Raw genomic sequence first — 23,973 nt, 5'->3', positions numbered from 1 at the left:
AAACCGTTGGATATGTGGAGTTGAAGAACGTTGGAATACTTCAAGTGATTTTATGGCTTCTAGAAGAACAATATCCTTCAAGGCATTGCTTACAGAAAATACTTAACCTTTTCTTCCAGATTGGAGACATGGAATGTATTAAGATATGAACCTTAATTCACCAGTGGAAATGACTTCAGAGATTGGATTATTTCTTTACATAAACCACCATACAAGGATAACAAATCCAAGAGATCAGAAAGAAGACAGCGAGAAAGAGGGTGCAAGAAAATTTGAAACCAGAGGTTAAAAAGTGAACAGAGATTATATATTGCAAGCAATATAATACTACAATAAACACCAGTGTCTCAATCATAGGATAGGAGATATATAAAAAATAATTTGGTTAAGTTGGCTGTGCTTGTTTGAGAATATCTAAGCAAGTCTACTTCAAATATGAAAAGTGGAAAATCTGACAAATTAATAGCTTGTTTAACCTTTGTACTTTTTACATCATAGATACCAATCCTGAAACCAAATTTCAGCTATTTTGACATCAGTAGCTTCAGAATACTTAAGCGTGCCATTTATCATTGCTATTTTCAAGGAGAGGGTTTCATATACTTTACCACTGAGACTTAGATAGTGTTGTTATGTATGATTAAGAAACAATTAACAACACAACATTGTAATGTAATTTTTTATTTCTTTTTTAGCAATATATTTTTTTACATTTAAATGAAAAAAATTCAATAATGCTCTGTTTAGTCAAGCACATATTTTTAGAATTGGTTCATATATCAATTATGTACAAATGATCATCTGCAAATTTTGACGATTCACAAATATTAATCATGTACAATACTTAGCAATGATTAAACTTTACTGTTACTTTGGTGTAACTCTTTCGGTGTAAAGTAAACATAGAGATATATATATATATATAGAGAGAGAGAGAGATCATGTGGCCAATGGTAGCAGAATTTCTAAGAGTTAAAGAGTGTTCACTGTACAGCGTATGAAGATTAAGACCTCTTATTCCATGAGAATAAAGATGAAATTAATTAATATTTAAAAATATATTTATATATTTAAAGATTAAAATATTTTTGAAATTCTGTATTGCAAAATTTCCGTTTACAAGAGACACATCAATTTTTCGTAATATCGCAATTCATGACTTGAAAAAGATTAGATAAGCCTAAGAAAACATTGCCAAAACTGATTTTTTTTTTGTTATTAACCGTCTTATTTATCATATCCAAAAGAAATTGTAAAAGTAACAATGAATGTGAAGAGCAAATCCTAGAGCGTGTATTAAGAGAGTATGTTCATTGTTTATATTTTCGTATCCCAAAGAAAAAAAAAATCTTTGGATTAATTAGAATTAAATAATTTTTGAATTTAACTTAAGCTAAAAACTCAGAGATGTACATTAGAACAGTTTCCCATCAAAACGAATTTTTTGGGGTTTTCCTACTACAGATCACATTTCAAAACGTTTCTCATTAATGTGTGTTCTTAATTGTCTTTTATAATCTTTTCGTGGTAAGAAGTTGATGCAGTTGAATTGTTATGCATCTGAAGTAAATTTTAAAATATTCTGTAAAAGAAAATTTCTTACGACAGATTGTACTTCGAAATTCTTTCATTAGTTTGGTTTATTAAATTTCCTGAATTAGAAATCTTCTTTTTCCAGGTAGTACATTCGAATGGTTACTCATTGGTATGAATTCTTAAATTACTATTAAGCTGCGATGATTGAGAAAATTTCTTTCCACAGATTGGATATTGGTAAGGTTTCTCATTAGTGTAAATTCTTGTGTCCTTTATGAGGTCCTGACTGAGAAAATTTCCTTTGAGAGAATGTACAAGTATATGGTCATTCATTAGAATGAATTCTCAAGTGTACCTTAAGATGTGATGCTGTGATGAATTTTTCCCCGCACATACTACAGACGAATGGTTTTTCATTAGTGTCCAATCATGTGTTTTTTTAGGGAACTTGACTGAGAAAATTTCTTATGACACATAGTACATTCGAAAGGTTTCTCATTAGTGTGAATTCCTATGTGTCTTTTAAGATTTCCTAACACAGAAAATTTCTTTTCACACATTGGACATTGGAAAGGTTTCTCATTAGTGTGAATTCTTATGTGAATTTTAAGAGTTCCTGACTGAGAAAATTTCTTTTGACAGAATGTACAAGTAAATGGTCTTTCATTAGAATGAATTCTGAAGTGTAGCTTAAGATGTGATGCTATTTTAAATTTCTTCCCGCACATACTACAGCTGAATGGTTTTTCATTAGTATGCAATCTTAAGTGTGTTTTTAGTGAACCTGACTGGGAAAATTTCTTATCACAGATAGTACATTCGAAAGGTTTCTCATTAGTGTGAATTCTTATGTGTCTTTCAAGATTTGATGACTGAGAAAATTTCTTTTGACAGAATGTACAATTATATTCTCTTTCATCAGAATGAATTCTCAAGTGTACCTTAAGATATGATGCCTTCTTAAATATCTTCCCGCACATACTACACTCGAATGATTTTTCATTAGTATGAAATCTTATGTGTGTGTTAAGTTCTTCCGATTGTAAAAATATTTTGTCACAGACAATGCACACAAAGTGCTCTTCCTTAGCGTGTATTCTTGTATCCATTTTACGACTTCCTATGTGAGAAAAGTACTTCGCTCAGTAGTTTTGAAAACTTGAATGTTTTCTGATATCAAACAAGTTGTTTCTCAGATGGACCCAGGAATGGATTCTGATTAGTATGAATTCTTAAGGGTTGTTTTTGATATCCAGATTAAAATTTGTTATGATTTATTGATTATAAGTACATAAATGTTCGATAAAATATTTTGTTTACCAAAATTACTTATCACCGATATCACACAGAAGCAGACGAAACATTTATTTGGATGATTTCTTGAGTGTGTTTTATGATCTGCTTGTAAAATTTCTCTCAACTGAAGAAGAATTCTGTTAATTTCTCAAACAAGTTGCGCACATTCAACTTTTTTTTAAAATATTTTTCAAATGCAAATATTCTTCATTCGGTTTCTTTTTAAAAACTTTAATCTTTCTTTAGATTATCATTAATTTGTTATCTTCAAGAAGAGTGTTCTCTGTTTTTAATCCTTCAAATTAATTGTTTACTGTCTTTTTCTTTAGAAAAACTACTCATTTCAACTCACTTGTTTACAGCATTTTTAGAAGAAATAATGGTCGCCGATTTGACAGGACAGTACTTCAAAATTCCTTGAGTTTAAATAATTTCTTCTGCTAGTCAAAGCTTGTTTTAGATTTCCTGAATTTTATTAATTAGTTTGGGGGAAATTTTCTTTATTTCAGCATTCATTTCTCATGGAATATGGATCTGTACAAAAAGAAAAAAATTATTTCATTTCATATTCAATCTACACACACTAAAAATGGAATGAATTTGTAATGAACAGAAATTATGAGAGAAATTGTTTTTTAATACTCTGATTGGTTCTTATTTACAATAAACGTATCTTTTTTTCAAACTTCCAAAAAGCATTAAACCTTATATATGACAATCCCCTACCTTTCGAATGTCACAGCGCAACCAAGCGCCGAAACGGATAATCCATAATTTTTGAATTAATCCAATTTTTAACAGGGACTCTTTCCTTTCCGACTGTCCATTTTTTAACATGGAAGTCTATGGGCGACCGCTGTGCACGTCGTGATGCGTTAGCAGGCGCCTCGTCCACGTTCGCGAACGGAAGTGACGTCACCGGAAGGGGGATGAAACGGATGTTACATCAGGCAGACGTCACAATGACGCGCAGATGGGTAGTGGAGAAAAGCTTCTTGCTACTGGAATAATTGCGCCCACCGATTTTGAAACGAACATTCCTTTACCAGAGGAACTGAAGTTACTTAGGATATAAAGAAAACAGCTATAACACAAATAACAAGCACTTTTGCTGGATGTCCCCACAGATGAAACCTGTTATAGAAGCTGACGTATCTTTCGTAATATTACGGGCGCTGGAAGGGCATATGCGGCAGAACTAAATATATCCCATGCACGATGCAATGTTGTCGGTTGAATAGTAGTCGATAACACTTAACAGGCACAAGCAGCACTGAGGAGAATATAAATAAAGCATACAAGAAATGAAGTAAAAATGAGTTGGGTATTCGTTTCGTGTTTGTTATCACCACACAAACGCTATCATGACTCCATATTTTTGGCTACTGTTAGGGTTCCGTCACTGGCGGGAAAATGCAGCCGAACATGGTATCCGCCATACATACGCGGACAACGTCAGTGCGATTGCTGGATGTCTCGGTTTGTATGGTATCGTCGGGTTCCATACAATGCACAATTCCTAAATACATACATACAGATCCAAACATAACCAATACAAGCAGCATATACTAAGCAAGAGAGGACAAAGTTAGATTTTTTTACAAAACGAATGCGCACATATCACGAACAGAAACTAACTCCCTGCAGCAGGAAACCACCATGTGGATGAAGATGGCCAGTAAATAAAATACCTGTGGCAAGATGGCGCTTTTGGTCATCGTTATCGCGGCCGATTTATATAGCAGCATTTACAGAGCGATGAACATGATATATTATTAATATCACATTTTAATCTACGAAGTGCTTATTTAATAGTTACATTTGAAATTGGGAATTTGTGCATTAAATATGTCTGTGATCGTTCTTCTATATATATATATATATATATATATATATATATACACACACTTTATAATATAAAATGATAATTAAAATAAAGTGATATTACATCCCATTTTGTTCCGCTACAAAACTTAGATGTTAAACTTAAATATTAAAATTTAAAAAAATAATCACTAATAACTAAAAATAATAACTATCCAGGTTTGCTGGACGTGTATATACGTCCTATGCTTTTTTTTTATTGTTCTCTGTGAGGAGTAAGGTTTTTCTCTGTGCCCCCCATAGAGAGTGAGGCCCCCAGCTTGCGCATCATGCACCTAATGGTAAATGTGGCCCTGAATATATATATATATATACATATTCCTTCAGAAGTCGCATTAAACAGCCTCAATCAGTTTCGAATTAATTCATCTATATTGATTGTAGATGCAATTTCATGCTCTGTAGATATTATTATTAGACAAGTGAGTCGTTCCTGAGCCATCGTAGAGCGAGTGCTATTTGTTTAAAGTTTTAATTTTGAGTAACTCGGGGGGGGGGGATTCAAATACTCTGTTTATGTGATAGAAACTGCTCTTACCCAACTAATTAATACAAATAGCAGCAGCACACAAAAAACCTGTTGTCTCTGGATTAAACTGCTAATTCTGGATTAAAAATTCGCTCAGTGTTTGGTCAACCCAAGTCAAACATTTACGAAGAGAAACTTTCCAGAGGAGATTGGAATTTAGTAATACTGATAAGAACAATAGTCTAAAAGTCCAGGTAGTCCAGAAGTGAAAACCATATATGACAAAATGAAACTAGTTTATTTAAGTAAAAACACAAAAATAAATATAACCAATATATCTTAGAGTTCATAATTAAAAGGACTAATAATAGATTTCTACAGATGCGTCTCATCTTGTTTTGGTATTAAAGTTATTCTGAAGCATTATGAATTTTACGATTTTATTATTATGTTATGCCGCTAATATTTCTTCAAATGAGTCACTTTTTACAACCAAACTGGCTATGTTAAAATCCCTTTGACCTAATTAAAAAGTAGAATGCTGATGAAACTTCATCAGTATTTTATCTGTTCAACTGCAATCTCCCCCCACCCTCCGCCGTTAACGGATTATTGTCTTTATGTGCACTGGGTTACCTGGAATTTCTTTACTGCCCTACGATATTTGACATTTTTTGCTGCACAATTTGTTGTCTCTTCCCAAAATAAAAACGAATTTCACATGTGCAAAAATAAATAATGAAAATGTTTGTTTGCATTGGAAAGATTATGTCAAATATAATTTTTAAATAATATTTATTGCAATAAATATTACATTTTGCTTTCTTTCCTTACAAAATAAGATTATATGGGTTTCACATTTCAATTTTAGGAACGTTTTTTTTTATGAACAATAAATGGTGTTAAACTGCATTACTCGAGGTTTCCGATTGCGAGCCTTTTTAATATCAAAAATTTATCCAATGGTATTTTATTCACAGACTCTTCGCTTTTGTCTTTTGCTTAAAACTGCAAGATTTTTTTTCTACTTCTTTCGACTACTTCAAATATCTTATTAGCAGGGATGCAATGTACCTTTATTTATTTTTCGGAAACGAAAATCACAAGTGCGGCAAGCTTTTTTCACCCTAGCCGCTTGTGGATATATATACCGTAAAAAGCAAACATGCTCGGCCGCATATGCACGCAAGCGACCGATCGTAACCACAGCCACATAGGGAGACCACGGTCGCTATGCTAACCGTCGACGGAGAGAGAGAGATACGAGCGTCATAATGCCGTCAATCTGATGTGATTTCAGGTTCATTCCCCTTCCGGTGACGTCATTTCCGGTAGCGAAAGAAGACGAGGTACCCGCTCACGCATTAATGCGTCCGCTGCGGTCTCCCATAGGCTACCATGTTAAAGAGCCAGCCGTTTGAAAGGAAAGAGTCCGATATTCGAAATGGATTAATATCAAAACCTGAAAAGAGCCGTAATTTTAGTAAGTTGCGCTATTCTCACTGAAAGGTAACAAATTGCATGACATGCTAATATTAGAATTTAGCTTCGATACGATCTTTCTCACGTTTCCTCCTTTCCTTTCCAACTGTCCATTTTTTAACATGGAAGTCTATGGGCGACCGCTGTGCACGTCGTGATGCGTTAGCAGGCGCCTCGCCCTCGTGCCTTCATCCATCAGGCAGACGTCACAATGACGCGCAGATGGGTAGTGGAGAAAAGCTTCTCGCTAGTGGAATAATTGCGCCCGCCGATTTTGAAACGAACATTCCTTTACCAGAGGAACTGAAGTTACTTAGGATATAAAGAAAACAGCTATAACACAAATAACAAGCACTTTTGCTGGATGTCACCACAGATGAAACCTGTTAGAGAAGCTGACGTATCTTTCGTAATATTACGGGCGCTGGAAGGGCATATGCGGCAGAACTAAATATATCCCATGCACGATGCAATGTTGTCGGTTGAATAGTAGTCGATAACACTTAACAGGCACAAGCAGCACTGAGGAGAATATAAATAAAGCATACAAGAAATGAAGTAAAAATGAGTTGGGTATTCGTTTCGTGTTTGTTATCACCACACAAACGCTATCATGACTCCATATTTTTGGCTACTGTTAGGGTTCCGTCACTGGCGGGAAAATGCAGCCGAACATGGTATCCGCCATACATACGCGGACAACGTCGGTGCGATTGCTGGATGTCTCGGTTTGTATGGTATCGTCGGTTTCCATACAATGCACAATTTCTAAATACATACATACCTGAAATTAGTTATTTCCAAGTCCTCATATACTTGAGAAGCCTCTGTCCGACAGGTCGAAGGTCACGTCCGTTAACTTTGAAGGTCACCTCAAAATATCAAGGAGCACAAAGTTCACATTTCTGTTTGCAGTAGAGTGAAGCGACACCTATGAAATATTAACAAATATCAATAATAATAATAAAATAATAAAAATTTTATTATATCAAAAGTTTATTATCTTTCCAAAAAATCAAAGACTATAGTAAACATTTGTCACATGCTATTAGAATTATTACAGTTGTGAAAATATAATATTTTTATTAACTTTAAAATTAATAATAATCATAAAAAGAACAAGTTATGAGTTTTATATTACAACAGTTATATAGTAATTTCTGCATTTTAAAATTTACAATTATATTTCAATTTGTAGTTTATTTTATTTCAAAATTTGCATTTGTATATTCTCTTGAACTTGTTAGCAGTAGGGAATGTTGAATGCTTTCATTTCACTTTTTCACAAAACATTTATAACATCGGTAATGATCTCTCATACTAAGTTTTTATATATATTTTTTTTTTGATTTCTCAAATATTTACATATATACAATTATCATCTTGAGTAACATTCAGTATATTAGTTTACAAGGTTCAGGAATAAGTGATACATATAATGAGATTTCAATAACAATGATGATAACATAGCTTTTTTTGCTATTTTTTTTAAAATAACAATCGCAGTAATAATTTACAATTTTATAGTACACAATATTATATGTTGTAGTTTGCTATTTTTTTTTCCAAAGTTCGAGAAAGTGTCATTATGGAAATATATTTACAGATGCAATTAAAATATTATATTTCCTATTTCTAAAAAACATACAATATAAATTCATTATATACATATTTTTTTAATAAGTAGAATAATTTATTACATTATTTTTTCATGTTAGATAGTAATATTATATTAATGATATCATCACATAATAATCAGTATCTTCAGTGTTTTCTTTATTGTTTTATACTTTACTGACTGTTTTGTTACATAATCTTAATTCTTTGATTATAAGGATTACGTGTTGATGAGTGAGACAAGTTAATCCCACCTACTTCGATGCTTGGGTTAGCTTTTGTGAAGAGAGTGGGATTAGACTTCACTATTTATGTTGTTGTTACTGTTTATGCATATGATGTAGGCATTGGATGCTGTTGATTTGTGATGTGTATATTAGTGTTAATGGGTATATTAACTTTGTTGGTATATTTTCCAGAGTTCGTGTTTCAATGTTCTTTAGTTATCTATGTGTTTTATATTTCTTGGTAGGTTCTTGAGTTGCGTGGGTATCTGATGTGATCTCACAAAAGAACCGTATGAGTTCTTGAAGTGTGTAGGGATGAAGAGAGTTGTTGTAGGTCGTGTTATACGATATGTGTCTCTGTTGTTTCGATAGGTGATGTTGAAGTAATTCCTTGTTAATGTCATGTAGTGTTTCATATTTTTGATGCTCAGAATTTTGTGTGTCGCCATGTGCTGGTCAGATATTGGTTGTTGCGTCTAAAGTGTCCAGATCACTATTGACACGATTTTCCTGTGTAGTGTTTCTAATTTTGTTAGGTGGCTGTTTGATGTATTTGTATAGACTGTTATTCCGTATCTGAGTAGGGATTCGCAGATACCGTGATATAGGAGTTTTTTTTATGTTGGGTGGAATGATGTCTTTAACTTGGAAGAGCTTTCTGCGATGATCCGGAGTTTGGTGTGTAGGTAGTCTATATGTTTTGTCCATTTAAGGTGGAAATCTATATAGAGACCGAGGTATTTTGCGTGTGTTACAGGTTTGATTTCGGAACATTGCCAGGTATTTTTGTTGTTAATGCAGTGGTATGTGTAACAGTGTATCGATAGTGGTGCGGAGCGCATGATTCGTGGGTTGTGTATTATCAACATCTGTGTTTTTGTACCGTTGATTAGAATTGCGTTTTCGTAGAGGTATGTTGTGATTTCATTTAGGTCTTGTTGTGCTTTGCAGAGAGCCGTGTTGATGTCTGTGTGGATTCCTGATAGAGCTGTGTCATCTGCGTACTGAAATATTTGACTTCTAATGGCCATGTTATGAACATCGTTAATGTATATGTTGAATAGAGTGGGTAAGAATATCGCGCCTTGAGAAACACCGTGTTTTTTTATTTTTATTTTATTTTTATTTTTATTTTATTTTTATTTATTTTTTTTTTTTTTGTGTATACCACGGCTGTGACATGTAAATATTTTTGTTACTTTTGTTCTGTTTAAGAGGTAGTTCCTGAACCAGGTGTGCAGTATTTCACTTATACCTATTGAGTATAGTTTGGTGAGTACTATGTCGTGTTCAAGTGTATCAAATGCTTTGGTTAAGGCAAGCAGTATAAGGACGGTGTACTTGTTTTTGTCGAAAGCTTTGTTTATTGTGTCGGCGATGTCTTCTAATAAAATGATGGTGCTTTTTGTTTTCTGAAAGCCGTATTGGTTTTGTGAGATGATGTACTTCTGTAAATAGTTCTGTAGTCTGGTGTGTGTTATTTTTTTCTAGAATTTTTGACATGACTGTGTTTGTATATTGCAGATTATTGCAGTTTTTAATTGGTGTGAAATAATGTCTGTGTCGAATATTATGTTCACTAGTCTCAAAAGTATTGGATGTATTTGTTCAAAGTGTATTATAATATCTGTGAGTCTTATTTTGTGTATTCCTGGAGTGGTCTTTGGTTTTAGTTGAAAGCGTGCTTCTTTCAGTTCTTGTTTTGTTACTAGTGGAAAATACATCATTTGTTGTTGTCTTTGTATCGGTAGTTTTTTGTTGTTCATTGGTAGTTTGTCTATTTTGAGTAAATTGTGTGATATTGTTTGTGAAGGCATGGTTGAACGAGTTTGCTAGTTCATCTTGGTTTTTGTCCTGACCGAAGCGTTTTGCAACAAAATCTTGTGCTGAAGTTTTCTTTTTTCGAGTTACTAATTCGTTGAGTATAGCCCACGTTTGCTTCATTCTATCGTTATATTCCATGAATTTTTGGAAGTAGTAGTGTCTTTTTGCCCTACGAATTTTTGTTGTTAGTTTGATTTCTTGTGTTTTTGTATAGGGTATGTAAATGTGTGTTACTGGGCGACTTTTTGGGTTTTTTTCCCATAGATTTTCTTTTACAGTAATACTATTTAGTATGTCGTCATTTATCCATGGATTGTTATTCTGTTTGTCGCCTCGTTTGTGTAGGCTTTGTTGCTTTTTTGTAAATTTCTGTGAACTTTAGTTGAAAATTCTCGTATAATGTTACAGGATCATTTATTTTAAGTAGATAATTTAAGTCTGTATTTTTTACATGGTTATCGACAATGCTCTTTAGTATGATCGAGTTTTGTCGACTTTTGTGGTGGTGGGAGGAGGGGGGTTGGAAACGTAATAAAACAAAGTTGAGACAAAGTAGTGATCGGCAATTTTGACGTTAATTACTGATTATGTATATGTATGGATGGGAGCCCATATGTTGATATTTTCAATGCATGATTGTGTTAGTGAGTTACTGAGTATTTCTTCTCTTGTTGGAGAGTAAATGGTAGGGTTTATGTTGTATTGACTTAGTATATCAAGATATGTGTTAGTGGTTGAAGAATCGTGGTAAAGAGTATTTATGTTAATATCTCCTATTAGGATGAGCCTGTGTGTTATACGGGGTTCAATGCCACTTTGCCATGCTTCTAAGTCATGAAGAAAGCTGAGTGGATTATTATCTGGGGATCTGTATGTTCTGTTTATTGTGTATTTGATACTATTGTGGCTATTTGTGATTTCCAAAATTAGTGTTTCCGCATGTTCGAAATGAGTTTATTTTTCAGTCACATTGTATTTTTCTTTGATAAATGCCACAATTCCACCTCCTCTTTTGTATGGTCTACATAAGTTTTAGTTTTGGTAATTGTTTATGTTGTATGCGTAATTTGCATTGTCGTTTATTGCAACTTAGTAGTAGGGGAGGCTCTTCTGACCAAATGCTTCCGGTGGGCGTGGCTTCATGAGTTAGGAATGTCAGGAATTTCCCTGAGGGGATATGTGTCAATGGCTTCAGTTCTTGTGCTTTCGTTCGCGTATGGAATTGTGGAGGTTTTTTTTTGGTTCGCGTATGGAATTGTGGGTGATGGTAGAGATCAGGATTCGTGTTGTGATTGGTGGAACCCTTTAAAACAAATGCTTCCTGTGGGCGTGACTTCATGGGTTTGGAATGTTTGGAATTTCCCAGTGGGCATATGTGTCAATGGCTTCAGTTCTTGTGTTTTGGTTCGCATATGGAATTATGGGTGATGGTAGAGATAAGGAATCGTGTCGTGATTGGTGGGACACTTTAAACAAGATCTAGATCAAGATAAGATAAGGAATTGTGACGTGAATGTTTGTTGTTATGAGATGTAGATAAGTGACGTCATTTGTTAGTTGTAAATAAGTGACGTTGTTGTTTTGAATGGAAAAGGGAGATATATTAGAGATAAGGAATCGTGTCGTGATTGGTGGACACTTCTGACCAGATTAAGATCAAGATAAGATAAGGAATCGTGACGTGAATGTTTGTTGTTATAGATTTTGGAATGTTTGGAATTTCGCTGGGCCCTTGTCTGTCAGAAATATCACGTGATGTTTTTGGTTCGTTTATTGCCTTGTGGGTGATATTTAGAGATAAGAATCGTGACGTTATGTGCTTGGAAATTCACAGTTTCGAGGATTTTCTGAATAATTTAATTATATGCTATGTCACTCAAACATACAGTTTTTTTCTTTTTCTTCTTCTATAGTTGTACTAATTTTTCCAATATAATTTGGGGTATTTCTTTACTGTTAAAGGGTGGGAATTCTTAGAGTAAGTCGTGATGGCGACAGTCTTTCGAACTTTTCTGAATAATTAATTATATACTGGTGTCACACACACACACACATACACATTAGACATGAAAAGTCGTTAATGTATCCATGTTGGTACTTTAATATGTATCCTATGATTATTCTTAAGAAGAAAAAAAAAACTATTCAGTATTAGAATTACGCTTACCAAAAAACATATGAACAGTGATTATTGTATTATAATTATCAATTGTTAGGTTCAAGTTAAAAAAAAAAAAACTTACATTTCTTTCCAGAATGGGAACATCTTGGTACTATCTAGGTTTTCTGAATATTCCAAATTGTTGATTAACATATATTCACAGAACACACACACAAGTCTGAAAAGACATTTCACATTTTCATTATAGGTTACTATAATGAAAATTAAAAATTAAAAAATAAAAAAACGCGTTTTTTTATTTTTTTTCCAAAAAAGCCTTTTTCCGACCGTTCCCGAGTTAATCGATCTCTGGCACGGGCAAGCCAGTTTTTCCTCTCGGAAACTCGGGTTTTTCGTCCCGTAAACTCAAGAAAATCGACCGTAGAACGCACATTATTTCAGACATTAAATATATTGTGTTAGGGTTAGGGACCACGAGATGGCGGCACATTTGAGCTGTCTCTCTTCACTGCATGCAGCTTACTTAGTGATAGCCTTGGACCAGCTATCTCTGATTGGTACCAGTGGAGATTGAACTGCCCATTCAGTCTCCAAAACTTAGATAGGGCTAAATGGCCTACTCCCCGTATTCGAGAATAAAAAGGCGTTAGCTGATTGATTATTATTATACATTTTTCAATGATGGTTATTATTATTATTATGGTTGTTGGTATTATTATTATGCAACATTCAGTACTAAACCTAAAATTTAATATGTGAATAGACTAAATGTTAATATCCGTATGATAAAAATAACACTTTGTCAAATAAAAAAAGAGAAATCAATATGTATACATAATAAAATGTTAAATGCAACATGTAATCTTATTAACTACCTTGTGTAACAGTGAACACTATATGTAAACGATTATGGTGATCGTCATTATTCTGTTATATGAATTCCACATCATGCAATTAAAAAGATGTTAAGAGTGAAAAGTGTAATGTAAGAAATTGCAGCCCTGCTTCCTGAATATCATAAACTATATGTCATTCTCTGAAAGGTGATGATAATTGAAAGTAAAGTAATCTACCGAATTGTACACATGGTTAATACTGAACTGCAAAGTTTCATTGGGTCATTGTTAATGTGAATTGTGAACAAAAATGGATTGTAAAATTAAAATGCAAAAATAGCTGTTTAACTGCTTTAATGTAAAGTTGTAACAAATTTTTTTGTTAGGATTACTATTAATTTTAACATTAATTATAATAATACATTGTCCTAATCATAAAAATTTTAATAACATAGTAACAAAATGTCCCCAACACTCATGTAATTTCTTTGAAAGATAATAAACTGTGTGTATTATTATTATTATTATTATTATTATTATTATTATTATTATTATTATTCCTCCATTATATAACTATATAATGGAGATCTCAAACATAGGCGAACATATCCAGTCAGACAACGTAAACTTCAAGGTCTTTGACTCTTTGAAGAAAGGGTCAGACAACATTTCCACCAACACCAACTTCACAATCATACACACAAACATAAGAAGTATAAAAAAACACTGGCGTACATTGATAACACAGCTCAATTATACCATGATAAACATAGATGCGCTAAATACGACCGAAGTTGCAATAAACGACACAGAACTTTACCATACAACATAAAAAATTATCAAACCTACAACTTATGTAGACCATACAAAAGATCAGGTGACATCGTGGCATTTATCAAAGAAAAATACAATGTGACAGAAAAACAAACTCACTTCGAACATGAGGAAATACTAATTTTGGAAATCACAAATAGCCACAATAGTATCAAATACACAATAAACACAATATACAGACCCTCAGATAATAATCCACTCAGTTTTCTTCACGAGTTAGAAACATGGCTTAGCGGCATCGAACCGCATACAACACACAGGCTCATCCTAATAGGAGACATTAACATAAATACTCTTGACCACGCTTCTTCAACCACTAACACATATCTTGATATACGAAGTCAATACAACATAAACCCTACCATTTACTCCGCAACAAGACAAGAAATACTCAATAACTCACTAACACAATCATGCATTGATCATATCAATATACGGGCTCCCATCCATACATATACATAATCAGCAATTAACGTAAAAATTGCCGATCACTACTTTGTCTCAACTTTGTTTTATTACGTTTCCAACCCCCCTCCTCCCACCACCACAAAAGTCGACAAAACTCGATCATACTAAAGAGCATTGTCGATATAAACTAACACAAACGAGGCGACAAACAGAATAACAATCCATGGATAAATGACGACATACTAAATACTATTACTGAAAAAGATAATCTAAGGAAAAAAATTAAAAAAAAGTCACCCAGTAACACACATTTACAAATCGTATACAAAAACACAAGAAATAAACTAACAACAAAAATTCGTAGGGCAAAAAGACGCTACTACTTCCAAAAATTCATGGAATATAATGACAACATTAAGCAAAGATGGGCTACACTCAACGAATTAGTAACCCGAAAAAAGAAAACTTGAGCACAAGATTTTATTGCCAAAAGCTTCGGTCAGGACACAAACCAAGAGGAACAAGCAGAATGATTCAACCATGCTTTCACAAACAACATCACACAATTTACTCAATATAGACAAACTACCAACGATCAACAAAAAACTACCAACACAAAGTCAACAACAAACGATATATTTTTCACCCATAAGAAAACAAGAACTGAAAGAAGCACTCCTAAAACTAAAATCAAAGACCACTCCAGGAATTGACAAAATAAGACTCACAGACCTTATAACACACTTTGAACAAATAAATCCAATACTTTTGAAACTCGTGAACATAATATTCGACACAAGCATTATTCCACAACAACTAAAAACTGCAGTAATTACGCCAATATACAAACTCGGCAAAAGAAACGATACTCAAAACTACAGACCAATAGCTACACCACCAGTCATCTCAAAAATTCTAGAAAAAATAACACACACCAGACTATAGAACTATTTACAGAAGCACAACATCATCTCACAAAACCAATACGGCTTTCAGAAAACAAAAAGCACCATTACTTTATTAGAAGACATCGCAGACACAATAAACAAAGCTCTTGACAAAAACAAGTACGCCATCCTTATACTGCTGGACCTAACCAAAGCATTTGTCACACTTGAACATGACATACTACCCACCAAACTATACCAATAGGTATAAGAGGAACACTGCATACATGGTTCAAGAACTACCTCTCAAACAGAACAAAAGTAACAAAAATAGGTACATGTCACGGTCGGAGTATACAAGTAAAACACGGTGTACCTCAAGGTGCCGTATTATCACCCACTCTATTCAACATATACATTAACGATGTCCATAACATATCCATAAGAAGTCAAATATTTCAATACGCAGATGACACTGCACGACTAGCAATCCACACAGACATTAACACAGCTCTCTGCAAAGCACAACAAGACCTAAACGAAATCACAACATACTTCCACCAAAACGCAATTCTAATCAACGGCACCAAAACACAGATGTTGATAATACACAACCCTAGAATCATACGCCCCGCATCACTATCGATCCATTGTCATACATACCGCTGCATTAACAACAAAAATACCTGCCAATGTTCCGAAATCAAACCTGTAACACACAGGCAAAATACCTCGGTCTCTATATAGATTTCCACCTTAAATGGACAAAACATATAGAATACCTACACACCAAACTCCGGATCATCGAAGCAATACTCTTCCAAGTTAAAGACATCATTCCACCCAACATAAAAAAAACTCCTATATCACGGTATCTGCGAATCCCTACTCAGATACGGAATAACAGTCTATACAAATACATCAAACAGCCACCTAACAAAATTAGAAACACTACACAGGAAAATCGTGTCAACAGTGATCTGGACACCTTACACGCAACAAACAATATCCGACAAGCACATGGCGATACACAGAATTCTGAGGATTAAAAACCTGAAACACTACATGACATTAACAAGGAATTACTTCATCATCATCTATCGAAACAACAGAGACACATATCGTATAACACGACCTACAACAACTCTCTACATCCCCACACCCTTCAACAACTCATACGGTTCTTTTGTGAGATCACATCAGATACCCACGCAAATCAACAACCTACCAAGAAAGTTAAAACCCGTAGATAACTACAGAACATTAAAAAACGAACTCTTGAAAATATACCAAGAAAGTTAAGAAACCATTAACACAAATCGCTAGCATCCAATGTCTACATCCCATACATAAACAGTAGCAACAACACAAATAGTGAAGGCTAAATCCCACTCTCTTCATAAAAGCTAACCCAAGCTTCGAAGTAGGTAGGATTAACTTGCCTTACTCATCTACAAGTAATCCTTATAAGCAAATGCAGAAATTTGTATGTATAATCATTCTTTCTCAAACTTAAAAAAATAAATAAATAAATAAAATAAAAAAATAAAAAAATAAAATATTATACAAAAAATTCTGTATAATCTTCATTGTTATTATTATGTTGTAAATATGTGTTGTAAATATATAATATAAAGGCAAAAAAGTATTATTAAAAATTTTAATTGAAATCCAATGTAGGAATTGCAGCACTTAGTGCTGAACTCTGTAAAATTATAAGATGCAATGTCACACAACATGTTTATTGTATGTATAAATATTTTAGCAATCAATAAAATATATTAAAAAAAATTATTATTATTATTATTATAATTATTATACAAGACTCATTAATGGATGCAATAGTAAGTTGCATTCTACCAGATATAATATTTATCATACCTGTTTGCTCACTTATCACCTCATTTGGCAATAAATTTCACTCTCCATGCAAAAAAGTCATGCACACTCCCTTACGTACCCTCCTTTATATATCGTTCAAGAACGACTTATTCTCTCTATCCTCTTTCCTCCTTCAACACTTTGAGGAATATTTTGGTATGAATTTTTTTTTTCAATCAATCAAATCAAACTTTATTATCTATACCTAATATATAGTACATTACATGAACAGAATTGTGCATAACAAATACTTACACATGCTTAATATTTTTTACATTTTTACAATAAGAAAATTGTAAATTCACCCAATGAAAAAGAAAATACAACATATTTTTCTTCTGATATCGAGTGTGTATATATATACACACTCGACAGGCAACAGTAGATGTTCATAACAATAGAATGAAATAAATTATGCGATTTTTTATATCCTTTGATTAATGTTATCAGCCGGTTATTGCTATGGAAAAGCGATTGCATAAAGAGAATTTATTATGCACCTCCTGGAGTCAAGTCTAATAAACGGAGGCGATAGTAAGATGCATTCTAACAGAGGTGATGTATTTCATACCTCATCTTAAATTGGTTCAATGTTTGAGCACTCATTATCTCGTTTGGCAAAACCTTCGTATCACTTACCTTATCCGATAATGCAAAGTACACCCCCTTTCGGACGTGTATAATGCAATGCTTAATATGAAGGGCCACTACCCAAACCGGTTTCGACCTTTATTGAGGTCTTATCAGTGGGAGCCAGACCTGGTCTTCGTGCAGAAAATGGATGTTCGCCACTGAATTTTTTAAGTTGTTTTTATAAACAGAATGATTGTTCTTTCGAAATGTCTAATAGTATATTTTCGAAGGAATAAAATATAAGAGGAATTTTTATTATTTAAGGAATTATTATTTTTAAGAATGATTGTTCTTTCGAAATGTCTAATAGTATATTTTCGAAGGAATAAAATATAAGAGGAATTCTCTGTGCAAACTTTTTTTCATGTCAACAACCGCAAGACTTTGGTATCAACACCACGTTATTACTATATGTAGGGAAATTAACATCAGAGATGAGACTAAATCTTTTTCAAGCCTCCAGCAAACTGAGTGATAGCTTTGCAGTATGCTTTATTGCAGAACTAAATCATAATTATATCAGCTGTTATAATGGAAAATACATTAAGAAAAAATTATTTGCACTTTCTTTTCAAAACAAAAAAAGAACATTGAAAATTTACCCAATGAAAAAGAAAATACTACATATTTTTCTTCTGTTATCTGATTTTTTTTCTTATAGAACAAAGAAGAATCACGGCGTATAATCCCGGAGAATGCAAGAGTGCAAAAATCTGTAAATTGATTACATTATAACTAATAAAGAAATCATGTTAGAAAAAATTATTCTTGTAATTTAAGATGCCTGACTGTACAGTTGATCTTGAAGGCGAATTTTTAAGTTGTTTGTATGACACAGAATGATATTTTCCAAGGAATAAAATATAAGAGGAACTGGAAAGAGTATTCCAGGTAAACTATTTCATCAAAAAATAGAATAATAATAAAATTAAATTAAAGTGAAAGAAAAATCAGTGCAAATCATCCGGTGCGCTGATTTGAAGAATAAAATACAACAAATTTACTATCACTAAATAGATTCACTGCAAAGTCTGATCGGTCGTGATTTCAGGATTGATTAATTTCGCACATGTAAAATTCGTTTCAATTTTTGAGAAGATACATAATATATAATTTTAGAGGCAAAAAGGTCAAATATCTTAGGACAGTAAAGAAATTCAAAGTAACACAAAAGAGGTAAAGACAGGTGACACAAAGATCACTCACCAAAAGTTAATCCTCTAATGACTCTAGAACAGCAGTAACGGGATTAACTGCAGAGGAAGATACTGACATGATAAAAGGTAGAATGGGATGAAGTTTTGATCCATGAAAATAGCTACGGAGGTCTGGCTGTTTCCTACACATCAGAGGGTTGGAGGGTTAAGTCTGAAATTTTCCATTTAATATTTTCGGACCTTGACCGCGGATAACTGAAACCGCGTTTAGCTAATCCGCGGATAAGGGGGACTAAGGTATCTGCTTTCTTCTAATTTCGTATTTCATACTTTTCACAGTATGTATGCTTCGCATTTGATATGATTAAAGATTTTCTTATTATTATCTATAAAGCAAAGTCGTCAAATCGCATCCTTCGGGGAATCTGTAAAGTATTCTGTGAAATTTGATTCTGAGCAAAAATAAAAATAGCATAATCTGGAATGTCAACAGCTTTTTTTTTTTTTCAAAGGTTTTTTCAAAATGTTTTTTTCAAATCTTCAATTAAGTTCATCGAGACAAATAAAATGTATTGTCGACTCAGCAATTACACAAAATGAACACAAAAAATTAAAAATGGCATAGGTTTTCTAAGATAATGCAATAATTAAGTGAAGAAAGTAGCAAGGCAGGTCGGAGGCCTTAAAGTGCAGCCCCACTACCGAACTCAAAAGGTCGAGTAGTGGGATTGCGAAAGGTTGATAGCCTATACCAGTGTTTCTCAAATTATGGTACGCGTATCCTCGTGGTCGGAGTGAAAGGTCTTGAGGGGTACATGTCAATTTTCAGCTATGCATCCTTAACGCATGGAATCGTTATTAAGAAAAATAGAATCATTTTAAACGTATATATTACTCAATAAATTATATATTATGTATGAATTCTCGTGCTCAAATTGTGATAACTGTTTCATTTGAAGTTTGCAAATTCGCGGGAGATCACTCGTGAATCTTCATTCAGCTTCATATATATGACGGTACATTCGGAGCCTGCAATAATGCGAAGGTCGTACGATAGCCACTGATAAAAAAATAATTATATGAATTATTAGTAGATGTAATTGAGATAAGGCAAGCAATTTCTATATTTCATGTCCAAGATAAAGTGAACTCCACATTGGCAAAGATGAAGTTAAGGCAAAAACGGGATGGTAGTGAAATTTTGACTCGTTACCATCTCTTCATGAATTACTCGCAAGTGCAAATGGACAATTTGATGATGATGAGAAATTTACTATTATGTAGCATTTACAAAGCTTAAAAATGAATCTTGAAAAGTATTTCCCTGAATATGATATTAACATTGAGTGAATAAGATACCCTTTCAATAAAAACAAATTTACGCCAAAGGGTCTATCGTCAATAGAAGAAGAACAAATTTTAAAACTAGCTTCTGATGGTTTCCTAAAGAATAAATACATCGAGAATACGTTATCGTCATTTTGACTACAAATACAGAATGAATTTCCTGAATCAACAGAGATAAAGTTCTAAGGTTAATTTTTCCATTTCCAAGTTCATATCGTGCGAAGTTGGAATTTCAGCCATTTAGATATTAAGACAAAGAATAGAAACCGCATTATAGATGTCGAACCGCATCTGAGATTGAAATTAACAACTATAGAGCCAATTTGTGCTGAAATTTTATTCCACTATAAGCAATTTTACTCCTTTCATTCAGGATAAATTATTTATATTAAGTAAAAATGTATAGATTTTTATAACGTTTGTTCTATTAAAAATAAATCATATTTTTTACACTTAATTTGTTGTTATATGTTTACATATACACCTAAATTCAAATAAATTAGACATTTAGAATGAAATATACTATTTTTATTTAAGGTGGTTCTTGTTAATAATGAAAACTTAAAGAGTACATGGATATCTAAAGTTTGAGAAACACTGGCCTATGGACAGGGAATTCTCTTTAAAAAAATTAAAAATAACTATATGGAATGTCCGTGGAATCGGACGCAAAACTTACGACCTAATGAGAGAACTAAAAAAAATAGAAACATTGATATATTAGCAATAACAGAGAAGACAAAAAAAAAAGAAGTGATCTCAAATTCTAGAAGATTATGTCATGTTCTCCTGAGTTCCAAAAAAACAAATTGGCTTCATTGTGGCTTCAATTTGGATTAACAAAAAATGGAAAAACAAAATTTCTGATTATACTTGGATATCAGACAGAATAATCAAAGTGAAAATGAAAATTATGAATCAAACATTCAATTCAGAATTTATGCACGAGTGGATGTAAAAGAGGAAGAGACAGAAGACTTACGAAAAACATCAGGAATCTACTGATGAAACAAATAAAAATGAAGCAACAATCTTGATGGGTGTTTGAAATACTAGAGTGGGAAGCAAACCAATATCAGGATGCATGGGATCAGAGGGAGAATCAGTAAACAATAACAATGGAATTTTAGTAAGAGACTTCTGGATATTTAATAATCTAAAAATCAGTAATACTTTCTAAAATAAAGAACCAAAAAGACTTCACTTCGGCGATGCAAAATTATATAAATTAAGTGGATATTAAAGCCAACATTATTTCAAAGCCGAATACAGAAACTATAAAGTTTCGTGCGAAATTTGAACAAAGAGCTAACCGGAATACACTTGTCGCCATATTACGATTTGCCCTAGCCGAACCCAATAGGAGAGATGAAAGCTATGAGCGTCCATATATTCGCCTCCTATTGTTCAATTTTGATAAGGTTTCACTGCCTGACAGCTTACAAACTCATTGGCTTTCGTCAGAGACACTGTAGAAGTAAAGGTCTCTCTAAAAATTAGATAAATCCCCGGATCACTCCCTATGAGTGACCGAAATATTGACCACATCGTTGGTTCTACTCAGTGACAGGCTCACCACGTCACCGAGAACAACTCTGCATTGGCTCTACCCAGTGGCAGGCCAACCCTGCCACCGAGCAGAGCCGCTCGTACATCATCTAAGGAGTAACAGCAACAGCAAAGACTCAGTTAAAACTCCATCAGCTGCAGCATTGCCATTCGTTACCCCTCATCCCATGGGCAGAGGCGTAGCTAGTGGAGGGCAAAGGGTGGCCCGCCCCAGGCGACACTTTGAATCTTTTTGAACTTTTCCAGTTAATTCTAAAATACAGTCTCGAGAACTCATTTCCAAATACAGTCATCCCTCGACCTACGTCCGTTCGAGTTACGTCCGTGATCCCATAACGGATTAAATAACATTTTCGGCTATACTTTCGAACAAGACGCAAGCGAGCATAAGGTACAGCATTCACAGTGGCAACAGTTCTTTCAGAGGCAACCTGCCTCGGCAGTCGGTGTCATCAACAGTTCCTCTGTTGATTTTGTGTTTGAGAAATAGTTATTTGTGTATTTATCGTTAAATATTTCGCGATGTTTTGTGCAACATGGCTCCTACACGCACAATCAAACAACCTAATGAATAATCACAGAAAAAGAGGTTAGCAATTGATCTTGAAACGAAGTTGCAAGTTAAAAAGCAACATGAAGCTAGTAAATCCGTCGGTGTGATCGCATATGACTTCGGATGATATCATACTACAGTGATGACCATTTTGAAATATAATGATAAAATCGTAGAGGCTGTGAAAGGATCTACTCCCATTAAATCGACGATAGTGATGAAGCAACGACAAAGTTCTATCGGTGATATGGAAAAGCTACTTGCATCATGGATAGAAGACCTGAACCAAAAGCGCATAACCCTTAGCACTCTGGCCATAACTGCTAAAGCACTAAGTTTCTTCAACATGTTGAATGAGAAAGCAAAACCTGATTATGACTAGGAATTCAGTGCTTCTTCCGGTTGGTTCATGAGATTCAAGCACTTTTGACCTGCATAATGTGCAAATATATGGGAATCTGCAAGTGCTGATAAAGCTGCCAACGAATTTGTTAAAACATTGGATAAAATTTTTACGGAGGAAAATTATTTGCCACTGCAAATATTTAATATGGATGAATCGTCCTTGTTGCGGAAAAAAATGGCCGAACGAACATTCATCCACAAAAAAGCTAAAATCTACACTTAGTATCAAAGCTCTTAATGCCCGTGTTACGATTCTGTTACGGGTAATGTGGCTGGATATAAACTGAAACCATTTGTGATATGGCAGAATTGAGACTCCACGAATCTTCAAAAACATTAGGATGAATATTCCTACTTCATTATCGAAGCAATAAGTAGTCGTGGATGCTCAAAAATTGTTAGAGGATGCCTTAATCAACTGTTATGCGAGTGGAATAAAAAGCCATTGTGTGAAAGAAAATATAGAATTTAAAATTTTATTAATTCTACATATTGCTCCAGGTCATCAGTATTACAAAGATGATCGTCATCAAGTTCAAGGCCATGTTTCTCCCACCAAACACTATTTCATTGATCCAACCGATGTATCACGGAGTTCTTGCAGCGTTTAAGGCTTATTATCTAAGGAGAACTTTTTCACAATCCATTTCTGCTACGGAAGGAAATGACCAGACTCTCATGCAATTCTGGAAAACATTCAATATTTATCATGCTATTAAATATATTGCTGTGGCTTGGGACAAAGTGATTCTCAGTGTATGAGTGGCAGATGGAAAAATACATTAAAAAGGTTTGTGCATGAGTTTGGAAGTTTGTAATAGTGGGCCTGGCAAACAATCTGAATCTCGAAGTGAATGATGACGACATAATTGAACTCATAGAAAGTTTCCCTGAAGAGTTGACCAACTAAGAATTGGTCAAACTGGAGGGACAGCTGTTGCAGAAGAGGAAAAACGAGAAAAGGAAGAGGGGGAAAGAGAAACAGGAGAGGTAATCAAACAATTTA

At 33.7% G+C, this 23,973-nt stretch overlaps 1 protein-coding gene across 2 annotated transcripts in view; it reads right to left on the bottom strand.

Moving 5' to 3' along the window:
* Window positions 1-671: 671 nt before the first annotated feature.
* The window catches only part of LOC150096426 (uncharacterized), a 46,608-nt gene continuing 23,306 nt past the window's right edge, over window positions 672-23,973 (bottom strand). The window contains exons 2-3 of one of the 2 annotated variants that reach the window (XM_090409096.1): window positions 7,452-7,598; window positions 672-3,366 (exon numbers count right to left, since the gene is read on the bottom strand). In XM_090409096.1, the coding sequence (XP_090265222.1) occupies window positions 1,953-2,645 (693 nt within the window). In that variant the 5' untranslated portion in view covers window positions 2,646-3,366; window positions 7,452-7,598 and the 3' untranslated portion in view covers window positions 672-1,952. Of the gene's footprint in view, window positions 3,367-3,558; window positions 4,439-7,451; window positions 7,599-23,973 lie in introns of those variants that run through there. The other variant, XM_090409097.1, reaches the window with a different exon arrangement.

This window comes from Typopeltis vanoorti, chromosome 19 (genome assembly GCF_054136105.1).
Source record: "Typopeltis vanoorti isolate ZY-2024b chromosome 19, IOZ_Tvanoo_1.0, whole genome shotgun sequence".
NCBI lineage: Eukaryota > Metazoa > Arthropoda > Arachnida > Uropygi > Thelyphonidae > Typopeltis > Typopeltis vanoorti.
This window is presented reverse-complemented; position numbering and strand designations above follow the sequence as displayed.